Source organism: Podarcis melisellensis (assembly GCF_964234715.1).
Source record: "Podarcis melisellensis genome assembly, chromosome: 2".
Classification (NCBI taxonomy): Eukaryota; Metazoa; Chordata; class Lepidosauria; order Squamata; family Lacertidae; genus Podarcis; species Podarcis melisellensis.
This window is the reverse complement of record NC_138529.1, coordinates 124,632,200-124,650,809: the sequence shown is the minus strand read 5'-3', so window position 1 is coordinate 124,650,809 and position 18,610 is coordinate 124,632,200. Positions and strand designations below refer to the sequence as shown.

General features: G+C 46.1%; 2 protein-coding genes and 2 long non-coding RNA genes across 8 annotated transcripts in view; 1 reads left to right on the top strand and 3 right to left on the bottom strand.

Moving 5' to 3' along the window:
• Positions 1–18,610, bottom strand: part of LOC309364444 (uncharacterized protein) — a 104,200-nt gene that overhangs the window by 37,099 nt on the left and 48,491 nt on the right. For 4 of the 5 annotated variants that reach the window (XR_014165838.1, XM_081901747.1, XM_081901746.1 and 1 more), the window contains one exon: positions 17,269–17,442. The exons of the other annotated variant lie outside the window; for it this stretch is intronic. Coding sequence is in view for 3 of the 4 variants with exons in the window: in XM_081901747.1 (XP_081757873.1) it covers positions 17,269–17,442 (174 nt within the window). In the remaining variant the exon portion in view is untranslated. The remainder of the gene's footprint in view (positions 1–17,268; positions 17,443–18,610) is intronic. 5 annotated transcript variants of the gene reach the window in all.
• The window catches only part of LOC309365358, a 39,253-nt gene continuing 24,245 nt past the window's right edge, over positions 3,603–18,610 (top strand). Inside the window, exon 1 of the long non-coding RNA XR_014166049.1 lies at positions 3,603–3,866. This is a non-coding gene — a long non-coding RNA (uncharacterized lncRNA). The remainder of the gene's footprint in view (positions 3,867–18,610) is intronic.
• On the bottom strand, positions 6,379–9,148 carry LOC309365393. The gene is made up of 3 exons (XR_014166099.1): positions 8,979–9,148; positions 8,428–8,759; positions 6,379–7,937 (listed from the first exon to the last, which is right to left on the bottom strand). It is a non-coding gene; the product is annotated as an uncharacterized lncRNA (long non-coding RNA).
• Positions 9,379–12,968, bottom strand: LOC309364803 (uncharacterized protein). The gene is made up of 2 exons (XM_081902719.1): positions 12,944–12,968; positions 9,379–12,678 (listed from the first exon to the last, which is right to left on the bottom strand). The coding sequence occupies exons 1-2, from the start codon at positions 12,954–12,956 to the stop codon at positions 11,195–11,197; spliced, it is 1,497 nt and encodes a 498-aa protein (XP_081758845.1). The 5' UTR covers positions 12,957–12,968; the 3' UTR covers positions 9,379–11,194.

The window sequence follows — 18,610 nt, the reverse complement described above, 5'->3', positions numbered from 1 at the left end:
AGAGATCCTTATCTTTGGCTACGTGGTTGGTACAGCCAGAGTCGATCACGAAGAAACTCCGCCCACGTTGATTGCAGCAGCGAGAGAGCAAAACATTTGAAGTAGCAGGTGCTTGGGGATTTCGTCCTCCTCCCCCTCTGCCTCTGAAGTTTCCCTTTTTCTTTGAAGATTTCTTGCAGCACTGGAAACTCAAATGGCCTTGTGCTCCACATGAAAAGCACCGCTTCAACTTTAGTGCTTTAACAGCAGCAGTTTCACTTTCACCTTCCCCTGCTGAAAACTCAGGCACATTTTCAGGCACATTTTTAGCAGAACCATTGTCCCGGCTTTCTTTAACAGCCTGTCTGCGATCCCACTCATTCAAGAGCACGCTAGACACATAATCTTCTGTTAGCCGGTCAGAAGGCATTGTAGAAATCTGGGCAGCTACTCCATCATAAGACTCATCTAGGCTGTTTATCATCAGCATTGCAAACACAGCCTCTGAAATAGCCAGGTCTCGCTCAACAAGGTCCTGTCTGAGACGCTTTAACTGAGATAGATGGCTAGGCAAATCACCACCTTTTTGCAACTGTAACCTGCACAGCTTCTTAAAGAAAATCACGCTGGAACCAGCATTTTGTCTCAGATGCATATCTCTCAACTTATGCCAAACAGCTTGTGCAGTCTCTTGACCCTCTAAGTTCACCAGCAAGTGGTCTGAAACACTCAAAACAATTGTCCCTCGGGCTTTCATATCTGCAGCATGCCACTCAGCCCAATCATCATCATCTTTATCTGGAGGGTCATCTTCTATGGTGTGAAATAGCTTTTCCCTCTGTAAAAGCGCTTTCATCTTAACTTGCCAAACTGCATAGTTTTCAGGCGTGAGGAGGGGAAAAGACATAGCCATCTGGCCAGAATGTGCACAGGCCATGTCTGCTATTACTTAGAGCAAGACACTTCCCTCGTGCAAACACAGATAAAGCCTTGGACTTCTTCAGCCACTCTCTCCCCCACTCAGAGCGCAATTAACAGGCAAACAGGGATGCTATCTTCTTTCCTTTTGCAGTCAGCAACATACCTCAAGCAGCAGCAACAGCAACAGCGGCAGCTTGAGCACTCTGCTCCAACACAGCTCTGCTTCTAGGCACCACAAATCAGTCCAGCATGCAGCCTCCGTTCCGCCGTCCAGCGATCAGCAACAGACACCTCTGGCGACTGGGACGACTGGGATGACTGGAACAACGACTGGTTAGACGACTGGGCCCATAACCGATGTCAGCATCGCCCTTGAGCCAGTGTACCAACTGGACTCATGCACTACAGCCCCGACTGGGCTAGGCGAGCTGGGTAGCACTGCCAGAGTCCTCCTTTCCACAGGAACAGGTGACAGTGCTGCGGACTCACAGCTTGGAGCTGAGAGCACCAGATTTATTTTCTCTGTAATGCAGTCGTTGCGCAGCAGCGTTTTGCAGAGTCTTGCAGAGTATAAACCACTCGGAGAGCAGCTCTGTAAAATATCTTCTTTTATTCTACAACTACAACTATTATACAAACTATATACAGAGCTACAGATTCAGCATAAATCAATGCTATACTCTGAGTGCCTGCAGAGTCTCTTAATATCTCTAAATAATATCTCTTGCACTCTCTCTCCGGCTCACTGACTGACTCTCTCTCACACACTGAGATTCACTCACATGACTAATTAAGTAGAGAGCAATACATTGCTCCTCCTCTCTGTAGAGTCAGCAAAGACCTCAGGAGATGGTCAGGAGATTCTTGGGTATGGGAGGGGTGAAATCTCCTCAGTCTCAGCCTCCAGCTCTTAGCTGCTTTTAGCTGCGTTTAGCTCCAGCTCTCTGTGTATCAGAAGCTCTCACTTTCTCTCGGAAGCAGGCAATTAATCATCCTCGCTCTCCGGCACCCACGCTGACTTCAAAGCGTTCCTGGAGCTCACACCGACTGCTTTACGAGCGTTGTCTGACCTTCCATAACCTGTGCGAATATCTATCGATCCCCCTGATCGATAGGGCCGCGATCTCAGACAGCTTTACGATCCGCATCAATCACTTACAGTGGTCCGGCACGCTTCCTCCCAAGCTGCGCAATAACTCCTGCTGTCTCTTCTCAGTCACGGCTTGTAGCTGAGTGGAAAACGCAGCGTGTAAAGCAGTCTTGCTCCGTGTAAGCACACATAGACAGATTTGTCTAATTACAGCTCTTTATTAAAACATTACAGTCCGTCACTGCTGGCAGCCATTGCTGCAAAACATGTCTCCCTCTTAGATACACAGAGGGAACATCCTTCTCCCCTCAGGATCACAGGGGAACTGACAAAACAGGGAATAGTCCCGCCCAGCTTCCAAAGCTTCTGTCTCCGCCCAGCTGTAAGCTGACGTCAGCAGGTGACACACACCAGGGAATTTAACCAGATAAATTCTGAACCATAACAGGAGCAAGTGTGATAACTCACAAACAAGCACGGGTTCACAGCCATTTGCACAGAGCATCTATTCCCCTTCCAGTTCCCTCCCCTTTCTCCTCCTTCGGAAAAGGTCTGCCCCATGTCTCCTGAGCATGAACAGAAAGTTCCCGTCTTGGGACTATTTTGGACTGTTCCCGGGAAAAGGGGGTGAGAAACCAAAGGGGGTTTCAGAGTGTTCAGATATGTTTCATTCTCCTGTAAGAAAGTTGCAATCTGGTTTTAACAAGGCCACTGGCCTTAGAAACAAAAAGGCTTTGAGAAGCAAAGGACTCTGTTCTCCACAGTAGGTATGACACAACGCTTACTACGAAAAATTCTCTTTTTTATGAAAAGATACTGCAGATAGATAAATAACTTTTTCCGAAATCGAAATAAAGGGAAGTCAATCAGTGTTACTGTTAAGCCAATGTAAGTTGAGTTGTCTATGTTTTATGTACTTTATATTTTGTTTTTTTGTTCTTAACTTTAATTTTCTTTCTCTCTTTCTTAGCTAATGCTTTTAGCCTTAGAGAGAAAAATAAACATTTGAGAGTTCCTGAGGCGAGGCTTGGAGGCCTCGCTGGGGGGGAGGGATTCACAAAGAGTTTTAGGGTTTTTAGGGTAACCTGACTGTCTTTCTTCACTCCTGCGAACTGGCCCCTCCCTGGCTTGGCAGAGAGGACAAGGGAGGACCCTCTGCTCCCTGACTTGGGGGTCTCCCCCCATCAGGCATGATCTGAACAGGGACCCCCATGCCCCCTCCCTGCACCCCGGGTAGTGGCATAACAAGGTCAGGGGGTACTTGGTGTGGAAAAGTTTTTGTCACCTCCCCAATATTGACTTCTTTTTTTGGCCTACAAAAATGTTTTGACTTTATTTCATATTTTCTTACAAAGGATTGTGGATTCTGGGCCTCCGATAACAAATAGGCCACTGTGGAGAGATGCTTAAATCTACAGAATGCATTGTGTTTTGGCTTGTGTTGTTTTATATATATTTATTGTTCATTTATTTATTAAAATTTATTTTTAAAAACCTGTAATGTTGTTTACCAATACAAAAAACAAATAAACAACAACACCACTGCAGTAAAATCAATAAAAATTAACAAGCCTACTTTAACAAGCCTACTTTTTAAAATTAACAAGCCTACTTTTTTACAGAGAAAAGCTAAAATATTAAAAGAGATTAAAATTACTTCAGCGTCCTAAGCATCTGGGTATGGTTGCCTAAACAAGAATGCTTTTAGCAGGTGCCTGAAAAGAGTCTAGCAAAGGCACGTGCTTTATTGCAAGAGGCGGGGAGTTCCAAAGGGCAGGTGCTGCCACACTAAACCACGCAGTGCTGGAAGGGGGGCGACATGCAAGCGGCCAGCCTGGCAGGGTTGTGGAAGGAGGAGCTCCTGGGAGGAAAGGAGGTGCCAGGGAAATGCCATTCTTTTTTTAAAAAAAATAATATTTATTAAAGTTTTAAAGTTTGCACAAGAAAAAGAAAAAACACCACATTAAACAGAAAACAAAACAATACATCACAATAAAAAAGAGCAAAAAAGAAAAATACAAACAATTACAACAAAAACAGTTAAAACCTTCACATAACTTATCTTTCATTTGCTTGTTTCCTTGACCTCCTCACACCTCCTTTTTTGTATTCTATTTTTTTTAAAATAATTTTTATTGGTTTTCACGACAAAAAAAGACAACACAACAAACAAAACACACACAACAAAAGCATATAAAATAAAAAATGACTTCCCCATACCTCCCTTTCTCTGCATCCTTATTTTGCGATTCTTTAGCAACCCTTAAGTCCAATTCTCTATTTAATTCTCTTAAAATTTCCTTGAAATAATTATTTACCGCTGTAGTTCTCTTTTTCTTACCCCTTAACATCTTAACAGTCCTCAATTTTACAACAGTTTTTAAGGTAAATTTTGAATTTCTTCCAGTCCTCTTCCACCGCCTCTTTCCTCTGGTCGCAGATTCTGCCGGTCATCTCTGCCAGTCCCATGAATTCTGTCACCTTTGTCTGCCATTCTTCCAGAGAAGGTAGTTCTTGCATCTTCCAATACTTTGCCAAAAGAATTCTTGCTGCTGTGGTTGCATACATAAAAAATGCCCTATCCTTTCTTGGCACCAGTTGGCCCACCATGCCCAAAAGAAAAGCCTCCGGTTTCTTTGAAAATGTCCCCTTAAGGACTTTTTAAATTTCATTATAGATCATTTCCCAAAAGGCTTTAATCTTTGGGCAGGTCCACCAAAGGTGGTAGAAGGTTCCTTCAGACTCATTACATTTCCAGCATTTATTATTGGGCAAATGGTAAATTTTTGCCAGCTTGACTGGGGTCATGTACCACCTGTAGATCATTTTCATTATGTTCTCTTTTAAGGCACTACATGCCGTAAACTTAATACCCGTGGTCCATAACTGTTCCCAGTCAGCAAACATAATGTCATGACCGATGTCCTGTGCCCATTTAATCATAGCTGATTTAACCGTTTCCTCCTGTGTATTCCATTTCAACAGCAAGTTATACATTCTAGACAAATTCTTAGTATTGGGTTCTAACAGTTCTGTTTCTAACTTTGACCTCTCCTTCTGAAATCCTAATTTCCTGTCCTGCTTAAATGTCTCGTTTATCTGATAGTAATGTAACCAATCTCGAACTTTGAGCCTTAGTTTCTCAAAACTCTGAAGTTTAAACTTTTCACCATCTTGTTCTAGGATTTCACAATATTTTGGCCAATTGGAATCCATATTAAGCTTTTTCACCGCCTTAGCTTCCATTGGTGACAACCACCTAGGGGTTTTACTTTCCCCTTTTTTGTATTCTAGTTCTAAAAGTAAAGAGCCTCCGTCTCTCACTCCTCCAAACGAGAGCCAGGTGTGTGTGTGTGTGTGTGTGTGAACATATAGAGTGAGGAGAGAAAGTATTTGATCCCCTGCTAAATTTGCTTTTTTGCCCTCTGACGAAGAAATGCCTAGTCCACAATATTAATGGTAGGTTTATTGTAGCTGTGAGAGACAGAATAACAACAGAGAAACCCAGAAGACAAAAGTCAAAGATTGATGATGATGATGATTTTTTTTTCTTTTGGTTCTTGTTCCTACTTTTCTCTCTTTTATTTATTCCCAATATCATCCCGATCTTAATCCTTTATCTTATCATGACAGCCACTGGCATGCAACTTTAATCATATTCAGATCTATATGTAAATTAACATGCATGATGAAAATTGTGCTCTTCTTGTTGTTGTCCCTCAATTGTTTTTGGTGCAGTCCCTCCTCAGAAGGCCCTGTTTCGTTCCACCGTCTTACCTTCCAGGACTCTGGGCTGTCTTCCAGCTTTCCTTTGTTTAGTTAAACTGTCCATAAACCCCACTGAGTACAATGGGATCTACTCTAGGTCATTACTGTGCAGACCATGCCAGCCTTATGAAGTGGGGTGAGGAGCAAAAAAAATGAAATGGAAATCAATAGAGATGTTTAGAAATGGGGCTTCTGGTTCCGGTCTGCCTTAATGGATCCTGCTCCCAAGATAGCAGAGATTGATAGCAAAGAATAAACAAGGAAGCTTTGAGGGTAATTGTCCTTGCAAGCTCCCCCCAGGGCCCAGGGGGGGAGTGAGCTTCACTCGCAGATTGTCTTGATACCTGGCTCTTGCTCCTCCATGGAATCTGAGAGGCAGCAAAATCACTTTGCCTATTGGTAGCCCTCCTACTCGGCCATTAAGAAGCAGAGGTACTTCTGTTTATTAGAGTGAAATTAGAACTAATATACAGACATGTGCTGGAACAGAAGGAACAAGATCATAAACTGCTAAATTGAAGCAGATACAAAGCCAAAACGATTCAAACCGCAAAAAAGACTTCCTTCGATGTAAAATATTTACTCTTTCTTTATATATATCTCATGTTTGCAACATACCGTATTTTTCGCTCTATAACACGCACCTGACCATAACACGCACGTAGTTTTTAGAGGAGGAAAACAAGAAAAAAAATATTCTGAATCAAATGTTGTACTAAACTATTTATTAAACAACCGGTAAAGCAGAATCATATTACAACCATGTAAAGTGAACAGCAGTCAACAGTGAACAGCATTAAGAACCATCATCACTGTCATTAACAAATGAAGAGAGAATTTTAGGTTCGAGTACTCTTCTAGTCTTCTGTGAACCCCAAGAACTCATCAGTGCCAGAGTCAGAATCTATGAAGTTCAGCTGCTCACAATCACTGGCATCACTTTCTTCGCCATCTTCATATAAAATCTCATCTTCTTTTGCATCCAAACCATTGCTAATGCCACATTTTTTGAATGACTGTGCAACGATTTCCTCCTTCACCGAGTGCCATGATGTTTTCACCCATTCACAAACTTGAGTGATAGTGGGCCTCTTCATTCGTCCTGTAGGTGTCAGATCATGCTTACCAGCAGCCATCCATTTGTTCCACTCTTCTCGCATAAAGACCTTAAATGGCTTGTTGATGGAAACGTCGAGAGGTTGCAACTGGCTGGTAAGACCTCCAGGAATTACAGCTAGATGAGTTTTCGCTTCTTTAAAGCACTTTTTTGTAGTTTCGCTAATATGCGCTCTAAACTGGTCCAGTACTAATAAGGCAGGTTTTTTCAAAAGCCCTCCAGGACGTTTGGACCACACTTTTTCAACCCATACTCTCCTTCCATTTTCGTCCATCCATCCTTTCTCATGAACATGTACAACAATTCCTCGTGGAATCACTTCTTTTGGAAATGTTTTCCTTTTGAAAATTAACATGGGTGGCAATTTGGTGCCGTCTGCACAGCAAGACAACACAACCGTGTAATGGGTTTTCTCATGTCCAGAGGTTTTCACAGCAATAGTTTTGGCACCTTTCAGATCCACAGTCCTATTAGATGGCACATCAAAGATTAGCGGGACTTCATCCATATTCCCAATCTGGCCAATTTCAAATCCATTTCTCTTCCTAGCATCAATTACAAATTTATGAAAAGACAGAATCTTTGATTCATATTCTTCTGGCATTTTTTGTGCAATTCTAGTTTTCGTGCGCATAGAAAGGCCACATCGCTTCATAAATCTGTAGCACCATGATGGTGAGCCAGTAAAATCATGAATGCCTTTCTCTAAAGCAATGCGTTTGGCTTCATATATTATCATTTTTGTGGAGACTGTGATGCCATTATTCCGGTGATGTGTGATCCATTCTTTCATGGCCACGTCCAACTGTGGCCACTTTGCAGCATGTCCACGAAAAGTGTGCTTATTTTTATCTGCTTTTTGCAGCTGATCCTCCTGTTTCCTCCAATCTCTTATCATTCTTTCTGTTGGAGGTGGCCCAAAATGTCTCTCTGCTGCTCTGTTTCCATGCTCCTTAGCATATTTTACTACTTCTAGTTTAAAAGGAATTTTATATGCTAGTCTTCTCTGCTTTATCATCCTTATCAGAACGGGGGAGGTTTTCTGCAAGAAAATACAGTTTTCTGCAAGAAAATGATGAAGGAACTGTCAGTAATGTATGGTACGGTATATCCAATACAGTGATGAAGGAAGGGGGGGAGCTCACATTTCTCCTAGGCAAAGCAGCCAACTCCTATAGGCCTAGGTGCCTCCCCCCCCATTAATATTTGAGGGAGTCATCCTCCCCCCATGCTGATGGGCATTGCTATTCATATAAGGTACCAGTGTGCATGCACTTTGTCTTGAGATCATTGCAGTCTGTGAGGTGGGGCTTACCTGTACCTGCCCCCCCATATTTTATTGAAGTTGGAAGAGGGAGGGAGAGCTCACATTTGTCCTAGGCAAAGCAGCCAATTCCTATGGGCCTAGGTGCCTCCCCCCCCATTAAATATTTGAGGGAGTCATCCCCCACTCCCCATTGTGGTATGTGAGGTGGGGCTTACCTGGCTGCCCCCCAATATTGTTTGAAGTTGGAAGAGGGAGGGAGGGAAGGAAGAGAGAGGGGGAACTCACCTTTGTGCAGCTGCCTTGCCTCGAATGAGAGCAGAAAGAGGAGGAGACGCAGGGACACGAGCCTTGTAAGCCGCTTTGTTTGAATTTACCGGTGAGGTGCTGGGGGATGGACGGAAGGGGATGCCCTCTTTGTCCCTCCTTCCGGCTCATTGTAAAGATAGCAGAGTAAGAGCTGCTTACATGTGTGTAAGGGAGAGCCATAGAGCAGGCAGACACTGAGAAAGAGAGGCTGTCTTCCTTCTCCGACCCTGGCGCTCAGCTGTTGCCGGCTTCCGAGCTGCCTCTCTTCTCCCACCTCGCCAAAAACCATAGAGCAGGCAAGCAGGCAGACACTCTGCGCTCAGCTGTTGCAGGCTTCCCAGCGACAGGAGAGGGCAGGCTGCCTTGCCGGCTTCTCAGCGACAGGGGAGGGCAGGCTGCCTTGCCGGCTTCTCAACGACGGGGGAGGGCATGCTGCCTTGCCGGCTTCCCAGTGACAGGGGAGGGCAGGCTGCCTTGCCGGCTTCTCAGCGACGGGGGAGGGCAGGCTGCCTTGCCGGCTTCTCAACGACGGGGGAGGGCAGGCTGCCTTGCCGGCTTCTCAGCGACGGGGGAGGGGAAGACAGGCTGCTGGAAAGCCATAGAGCAGGCAAGCAGGCAGACACTCTGCGCTCAGCTGTTGCAGGCTTCCCAGCGACAGGAGAGGGCAGGCTGCCTTGCCGGCTTCTCAGCGACAGGGGAGGGCAGGCTGCCTTGCCGGCTTCTCAACGACGGGGGAGGGCAGGCTGCCTTGCCGGCTTCTCAGCGACAGGGGAGGGGAAGACAGGCTGCTGGAAAGCCATAGAGCAGGCAAGCAGGCGGACACGCTGCGCTCCTCCCGCCTGCATTCGCTCCATAACACGCACTCACATTTCCCTTTGTCTTTTAGGGGGGAAAAACTGCGTGTTATGGTCCGAAAAGTACGGTAAATGATTCAGCAGCATGCACACACGCACCCCCCCCGAATGCTAACAAACTGATAAAAAGCAAGAGGAGATAAAAGAGAATGGGATTATACTTCTGGATTACAATGAAAAAGAGAACTATGTGACAAAATTGAAATGGATTTAAAGTCCCAAAGTTTCACTGTATTCCTATGGAAGGAAATGGAGTTTGAGCTTTGATGATCGGCCAAGGCTTTGGCAGGACGCCAGATCGTTATTGAGAGAGTTGGAGAAGCTAGAGTCTTGCCAGAGCTTTGGTGGGACGCCAGATTACTCTCTATCTAGACTCAAACAATAACGAAAAAGGGAGAGAAGATGGCGTGTGACGCAGTTGAAATTACAGCCTCATTCTCTGGTAAGACTGTATTTCAACAAAGTCTCTTCATATCTTCAAACAAGCTGATACCTTGCCAATAATAATTAGAGCCCTCCACAAAGGACCGCACCATTAAACATCAAATTCTCAAGTTTTTTTAATATAGTTTCACTTGCATTCCATTTCATTAATTGACTCTCCACGAGGCTTGCCAAATCATGAAGTAGCTGGCAGTACTGCAGTGTTTCATTCTATCATTGCACAGTGTGACACTGTGCCTTTAATTGCCTAATTATCTAATGTATCATCGTGTGAGAACGGGAGCTATTTCTATCCCCTCTGGTGCGTGAGTCAGCTCTTCGCTCTGTTGACTTTGTTAGGATATTTCCGTTCCACCTTAGGAAGGGAGCAGGTTGTTGTGTCACAGCCTGCGTATTTCCTGTTCACAGGATGTTTCTGTTTATGTATATAGCTTTTGTTTCTTCTCTCTGTGTGCCTGAACATCGAAGCAGGCACTCATGTTTTTCTTTGTTCTGATCAACGCTGAATAAAGTTGTAAATAATGCTCTCCTGAGTGCACCTTTCGTTGTGCGAACTCTGCTGATAGAGCGTGCACGAGCCCTGGAATGTGGCAAAGTATTTCTGCAGCTCGTGTCGCTAACTGACTGATACTGTATCTACGGGAGATCGATGGATCGTCCGGAATTGATGTGGGGTCATGATGGCCTTTGTCTCCCTGGCAGTATCCCAACAGACTTCTTATTTTCTTGATGCTGCATTCCAACCAGAGTCTGCTTCTGCTGTACTCTGCTACTACGGGCGAAGTTCCTCACCATTCGGACAAGTGAGGGAGGGCGTTGGCCCAACAGCACGAAGTATCAAAAAAGATGAGATGCTCACCTCACATCTTCTGTAGCAGAGCGACAAAAGTCCTTTCAAAGTCCGAATTCAAATCTTTGTTGAAAAACAGGAATGCTCCCGCTCATGGCGTTGGCATCGGAGAGTGTCCAATTCGTGCAATGCTAAACACCCAGCGCCCCTGCCTCCACTGTAGCGAGCGGCAGATATCGGACGACGTGCGGGTGAAGGCACATCTGCCCCATCTCTGCGGGGTTCAACAGGGATAATTACCCACAGATTCACCTTGTTTAATTGCACGACTGGGGTCCGGTGTCCTGGGAAAGCAGCCAAACGCCATAGGCCATCACACCGGAAGTCTTCTCCAAAGTCTTTTTTATATTTTCTCTCTGATAGTAAGAGCTGACAGTGGAAAGGAACTCTCTCAGAAGGGGGTGGACCTTCACTGGGGGGTTTTAAGAAGAAGCTGGATGGTCATGTCTGCTTGAAATGAGATTTCTGGAGAGGGTTGGACTAGATTCTGAATCCATAATTCTATTCTTCACCCTGGTGTGAGATCTTAAATTGACTTTTGAACAAGTGAAATTTTATACACATTCCATGTGCTGATATGCTTTCAACCCTGTATGAATTATTTGGTGGGCCATGAATGAATCTTTTCCCACATTCCAAACACTTTCTCTCTTGTATGGATTATTTGATGGGAAGTGAGATGGGTCCTTTGAGTGAAGCGCTTCCCACATTCCAAGCACTGATAGGGTTTCTCCCCTGTATGAATTCTTTGATGGGAAGTGAGATTCCCCCCCTGACTGAAGCTCTTCCCACATTCTGAGCACTGATAGGGTTTCTCCCCTGTATGAATTCTGTGATGGGAAGAGAGTGTGGCACTTTGACTGAAGCTCTTTCCGCATTCCATGCACTGATAGGGTTTCTCACCTGTATGAATTCTTTGATGGGAAGTGAGCTTGTGGACGCTTTTCCCACAATCGAAGCACATATAGGGTTTCTCCCCTGTATGAATTCTTTGATGGGAAGTCAGATCACCACTCAGACGAAAGCTCTTTCCACATTCCAAGCAGTGATACGGTTTCTCTCCTGTATGAAGTCTTTGATGGGAAGTCAGATGACCACTCAGACGAAAACCTTTTCCACATTCGAAGCACTGATAGGGTTTCTCCCCTGTATGAATTCTTTGATGGGAAGTGAGACTATCCTTCCGACTGAAACCCTTTCCACATTCGAAGCACTGATAGGGTTTTTCCCCTGTATGAATTCTCTGATGAGAAGTGAGATTCCCCTCCTGACTGAAGCTCTTCCCACATTCCGAGCACTGATAGGGTTTCTCCCCTGTATGAATTTTTTGATGAGAAGTGAGATTCCCCTCCTGACTGAAGCTCTTCCCACATTCCGAGCACTGATAGGGTTTCTCCCCTGTATGAATTTTTTGATGAGAAGTGAGATTCACCTTCTGACTGAAGTTCTTTCCACATTCCAAGCACTGATAGGGTTTTTCTCCTGTATGAATTTTGTAATGGGAAGTGAGGTGACCCTTCCGATTGAAGCTCTTCCCACATTCCAAGCACTGATACGGTTTCTCCCCTGTATGAACTCTTTGATGGGAAGTGAGATTCCCCGAGTGACTGAAGCTCTTTCCACATTCGAAGCAATTATATGGTTTCTCCCCACTATGAATTATTTGATGGGAAGTGAGATGATACTTTCGATTGAAGCTCTTTCCACATTCCAAGCACTGATACGGTTTCTCCCCTGTATGAATTCTTTGATGGGAAGTGAGACTACCCTTCTCATTGAAGCTCTTTCCACATTCCAAGCACTGATAGGGCTTCTCCCCTGTATGAATTATTTGATGAGAAGTGAGATGGGCCCTCTGGCTGAAGCTCTTTCCACAGTCCAAGCACTGATACGATTTCTCCCTACTCTGTGTTCTTTTGTGTGAAGTGAGGCTATTCCTTCGAATGAAGCTCTTTCTTTGATGGGAGGTGAACTGGGAGCTCTGACGGATCTTCTCTCCACACTCTGAATATTTATCTGACTTCTCCGCTATGTGGATTCTGTTGTGGTCTCCCTTGTTCTTCCCTTCCAGTTCATCACCATCTGCAATGAAGAAAGAAGCTAATTAGAGTCGCAGGAGGAAATGGGAGCTCCAGATTATTGAACAATGTTAATGAATGCTTGTGACAGAGGAAGAACTGAAGAGAATGAGATGTGAGGCCATCCAATAGTTTTCACTGTTTTTGTTTCCTGGTATTAACTGAGATATTGCTTGGCTTTTTATCTGGGATGGATATTTTTGTGGCTCAATCATGGAATCCACTCCATCTCCAATCACAACATGTTATGATCCAACAGGGATCCTTACTGAGAGAGTCCATGATCCCACGATTCTCCTCCTTGACCTCCCCTGGGTGAGTGCCTGAGGGCCCTGCTCTTGCCACTCACCACCTGGCCCGGGGCGGGGCCTCAAGCCTCAAAAGGACTGCTCTGCTGCCCAGGAGGACTCCCCTGGGTGAGTGCCTGAGGGCCCTGCTCTTGCCACTCACCATCTGGCCCAAGGCGGGGCCTGACAGGCCTCACAACTACGATTGCTGTTACTGCTGCTGCTGTCCAGGAGGACTCAGGGGGGGCGCAGAGTTCTTTTTAAAATGTTTTTAAAATTTTCTTCTGAATTTTTTATATGTGGGGGGTGGGGGTGGGGTGGGGTGGATGTTTGGTTGGGCCTGGGAATTTGTTTGATTTAGGTGTTTTTGTAATTTCTACAGGTTTTTTTGTATTGTTTTATTGTTTTATTTTTTAAAGGTTTTATTTTGTTCCTAAGGGGAGGGGTCAGGGCTGCCGGGGAGTGGGTCCCAGCCAACAAAATGGCTGGGGCATGTTCCACGGGGGGGATGCACTGGGACAACCGATCTCAGTGATCACGGCTAGGAGGAGGAGTTACGCTAAGACCAGATAATGTCGTTACAGAGGAGGCAGGTTTAGTCGTTGTCTGAGGACTATTCCTGCCTCCGGGTCTGGTCCTGACCGGATGGATACTAGAATCAGCAAGGGATACCCACATGACCTGAAGGTGCTGCTGTGCAATGACAGGTCAATGATTCATAAAACCACTGCCATCCATGACTTGATCATGGATGGAGGACTTGACCTAGCATGTGTAACAGAGACTTGGTTGGATGAAGCAGATGGGCCTGTCCTTGCTGCTGCTTGTCCACCAGGTTTCTCTTACACACAGCAACCCAGGTCATGTGGGCAGGGAGGGGGGGTTACAGTGAGTTTTAGGAAGTCATTAGTTTGCACCAGGCGTCCTATTGGGAAGACCCAGTTTTCTGAGTGCATGTTTTGGAAGTTGGGCAATAGGGGCAGTACAGAATTCCTTTTGGTGTACCGACCTCCCCGCTGCACCAAGGATTCCCTGCCTGAGCTGCTTCAGGTCATGGCGGATGTTCTCCTGGAGACACCTAGCTTGGTTGTCCTAGGGGATTTTAATATCCATGCCGACACAACCTTACAAGGGGCCACTCGGGACTTCGTGGAAAGCATGGCCTCCATGGGGCTGTCCCTGAATAAGTCTGGCCCAACCCATAGCCATGGACATGCCTTGGACCTGGTGTTTACCTCTACGGATGTTGGTGATCTGACACTAAGTAAAAGCAAAACAAAAGAAGTGCCATGGTCAGATCACTTCCTGGTGCAACTGGACTTCTCCGCGACCTATCCCCTCTGCAGGGAGGTGGGACGAATTCGGATGGTCCGCCCCCGCCACTTAATGGATCCAAATGGTTTCCAGAGAATGGTAGGGGATGTTTTATCCCATGTTGATGGCCTTTCAGCTAATTTCCTGGTGGCCCACTGGAATGTGGAGTTAACCAGGGCTATTGACTGTTTCGCTCTGAAGCGCCCTCTCTGACTGCATGGAGCCTGGACAGCCCCGTGGTTTTCCACAGATCTGAGGGCAATGAAACAATCATTGAGACGGCTAGAGCGCCAGTGGCGGATAACTCATTCTGAAGCTGACCGGACACGGGTTAGAGCTCAATGTCGAGCCTACCAAGTGGCGGTAGCGACAGTGAAGGAGACTTTCTTCACCGCCTCTATTGCATCTGCAGAAAACAGCAGCAGGAGACTTTTTCAGGTGGTTCACAATTTAGCAGAACCACCTGTTACACCGGGGCCCAGTAAGGGCCACATGATCTCCTGCAATGATTTTGCAAAAAATTTTGCAGATAAAGTCGCTCAGATTCGGGAAGAGGTAGACTCCACCATGGGAGCAGGGCCGGAGCGGGAGAGTGCTAGAGTCCTGTCTAGTCAAATTGTGTGGGATCAGTTCCAATCTGTTACCTCCGAGGATGTGGCCAGGCTGCTTGGACGAGTGAAACCAACCACCTGTCTCCTTGATCCTTGCCCATCCTGGCTTATAAAAGCTAGCTGTGAAGGGCTGGGCGATGGGCTTCGTGGGGTGGTGAATGCTTCCCTCCGTGAGGGAGCCTTCCCAGACCCACTGAAAGAGGCGGTTATTAAACCGCTTCTTAAAAAACCATCTTTAGATGCGGCCACAATGGCCAACTATCGCCCAGTCTCAAATCTTCCATTCTTGGGCAAGGTGATTGAGCGAGTGGTTGCTGAACAACTCCAGGCACGCCTGGAAGAAGCAGACCATTTGGATCCCTTCCAGTCGGGATTCAGGCCTCATCATGGGACTGAAAGTGCCTTGGTCGCACTGGTTGATGATCTCCGGCGGGCTAGAGACAAAGGTGAGAGCTGCTTCTTAGTTCTGCTGGATCTCTCAGCGGCATTTGATACCATCAACCATAACCTCTCTTTTAAATCAGTGAATCACCAGTGAAGGTGGTGAAGGTCCTGTGTGAGTGTCTGGAGGCGGTTGGAGGATGGATGGCGGCTAACATATTGAGATTGAACCCTGACAAGACAGAAGTACTGTTTTGGGGGGACAGGAGGTGGGCAGGTGTGGAGGATTCCCTGGTCCTGAATGGGGTAACTTTGCCCCTGAATGACCAGGTGCGCAGCCTGGGAGTCATTTTGGACTCACAGCTGTCCATGGAGGCACAGGTCAAATCTGTGTCCAGGGCAGCTGTCTACCAGCTCCATCTGGTACGCAGGCTGAGACCCTCCCTGCCCGCGAATTGTCTCGCCAGAGTGGTGCATGCTCTGGTTATCTCCCGCTTGGACTACTGCAATGCGCTCTACGTGGGGCTATCTCTGAAGGTGACGCGGAAACTACAACTAATCCAGAATGCGGCAGCTAGACTGGGGCCTGGGAGCGGCCGCCGAGACCATATAACACCGGTCTTGAAAGACCTCCATTGGCTCCCAGTACATTTCTGAGCACAATTCAAAGTGTTGGTGCTGCCCTAAACGGCCTCGGCCCAGTATATCTGAAGGAGTGTCTCCACCCCCATCGTTCTACCCGGACACTGTGGTCCAGCACCGAGGGCCTTCTGGTGGTTCCCCCACTGCGAGAAGCCAAGTTACAGGGAACCAGGCAGAGGGCCTTCTCGGTAGTGGCGCCCTCCCTGTGGAATGCCCTCCCACCAGATGTAAAAGAGGACAACAACTACCAGACTTTAAGAAGACATCGGAAGGTGACCCTGTTTAGGAAGGCTTTTAATGTTTGATGTAGTACAGTATTTTAACAAACAGCAACATCTTCACCTGAACACTCCCCATCAGAAGTTATCTCAATCTGGTTGGTCTAAATTTAAATTTATACATAAATCTCTTTCTTCACTTTGAACCCTCTCCCTCCCATTTTCATGATGAAACGAACTCTGTATTGTTTCATTGGTAACAGAAGAGGGAAAATGACTATTACTCACTTAATCTAAGCACAACGACCACAAGAGCTTCAGTCTAGGGATTTGGCTCTGTGATGTTGAATGTTCTCTGTTCTTTCCTGTTTCCCCTTTTTTGTTTCAGTTGAAAGCAATTCATGAACCCAGAACTCATACACTGACCACTAATGATGAACTATATGTTATAGATATTCCGACAAATTTATTCTGCTATTTTACATAGAAATGACATGAGAAGACTTGGTCTACATGTTTTATTATTCCTATGTTCCTTGTTTTTAAAAGCAAATAAAAAGTTATTCCAAAAAGAAAAGAAAAGAAAAATACATGGAGGCCTCATCTGCGTTCAATCTGCAAAGCATGATCAGGTTCCTTTCAAGACTCGTGGCTTCTAGTGCTGCGCGATGGGGCGGAGGGAAGTTTGAGGATGGAGAAAAGAATAATATGATGGATTGAGGAAATAGAAATGTAAATGTATGGGGGGGTGGGGAGGAAATGGTGTTGGCTTTGGTACATCTGTATTGTAATACAATATGTGAAAACCAATTTTTTAAAAAAGAGTTGTGGGTTCTAGTGCTGCGCGACGGATCAGTGTTGGACATTGGTAAGGCATTCAGATCACAGAACTGATTTTAGACCTTTTGAGCTGCCAAAACATCGCGGTGACTGGGGAGTTGTGATCTATTCCTAGCTCAAATTGCCTGCAGATGACAAAGGAGCAGGCAGGCAGGCAGGCAGGTGGGGGAGCCCGAAAAGGTGCCCCCCTTCTCCATCTCCATCCGCCTGCCTGCCTCCCCCCACCCCCTAGCTGAGCAAGCCCTAATTCCTTTCTGGCTCCATCCATCCAGGTCCCCATCTCCCCTCCCCTGGGACTCACCAGATCTCTCGGAGGTCCCTGGGAGGGAGCGCTCAGAGGTTGTGGGGAGGGATGCGGGAGACAGCCGGACCAGGTCATGCGTCCATCTTCCCTCTTCCATCTCCTCTAGCTTTGCAGGATCCGTCTCACTCATCCTTCCTGAGGAGTCAAGGAGCCAAAAGAAGCTGCAGGGTCCTGGGAGAGAGGAAGAAGCAAAGGGAGCCTCAGAGGCCCTGCAGGGATTCTCCTGCCCTAGATATTCTCCTGCCCCTGGAGAAGCACAAATGGGGCAGCCCCTTCCCAACAGAAGCCCCATTTCTAAACATCTCCAGTGCTTGCAGTTTCCCCTGTTTGCTCCTCACCCCACTTCGTAAGGCTGACATGTTCTGCACAGTAGTGACCTGAGAGTAGATCCCATTGAATTCAATGGTGCTTATGGACAGAACTTGGTGCCAAAAGCAGTCACCATCCTGTCCCCAAGCCTTGGCCGACCATCAAAACTAAACTCCATTTCCTTCCGTAGTAATACAGTGAAAGTTTGAGGCTTTAATCCATTTCAATTTTATCACATAGTTCGCTTTTCTGTTGTAATCCATAAATATAATCCCATTCTCTTTTATCTCCTCTTGCTTTTTATCAGTTTGTTCAGGGAAGGAGGGTTCGTTTTGGTGGGCTGGATCTGGAGCACAAAGGGTCAAGTTTTGCTTGCATCAGCCCTTGTGTTCCTTCTTCAAAGTCATTAGGCAGGAACGTCAGAGGTCAAATATGAGAGTATTTCATTCTGGGCTTCTTATGGCAGAGCACAGAAGGCATGTAGTCAATTCTTTTCAGTTCTGTCAAGTAGGTCCTTCCCAGGGCTGTCTGAGTTAGGGGGTTCCTTGGGGTCCAGGTCAGCTGACTAGTCAGGATTGTTACCTGCAGAGTATATGTCAACTAAAGGATAATAGTCTGCCTTGAATTGAGGACTTTTTGGAGTGTTGCTGAATGTGGAAGCAGAGGAGCTGGTGATGCCACATTTTGGAATAATCTTGAGACTAATACACCACTCCTCCTTAGATATTCTCTGCGCTTATACACTATATTCACAAACTTTACGCTCCTCTTGTGAGAAGATACCTAAAGGCTTAGGGTAGCTTGAGAGAAGTAGCTTATTTTGAGACAGAACCCATTTCCAATTCTTGGTTTGGTTTTGGCTTCTGGCAGGAGAGCAGAGCATTTGATAACCGTGCATATCGTTTCATATTGATATAGGGATCTGGTGTGCAGATTCCAGTACAGTGGTACCTCAGGTTACATATGCTTCAGGTTATATACGTTTCAGTTTACAGACTCCGCTAACCTAGAAATAGTACCTCGGGTTAAG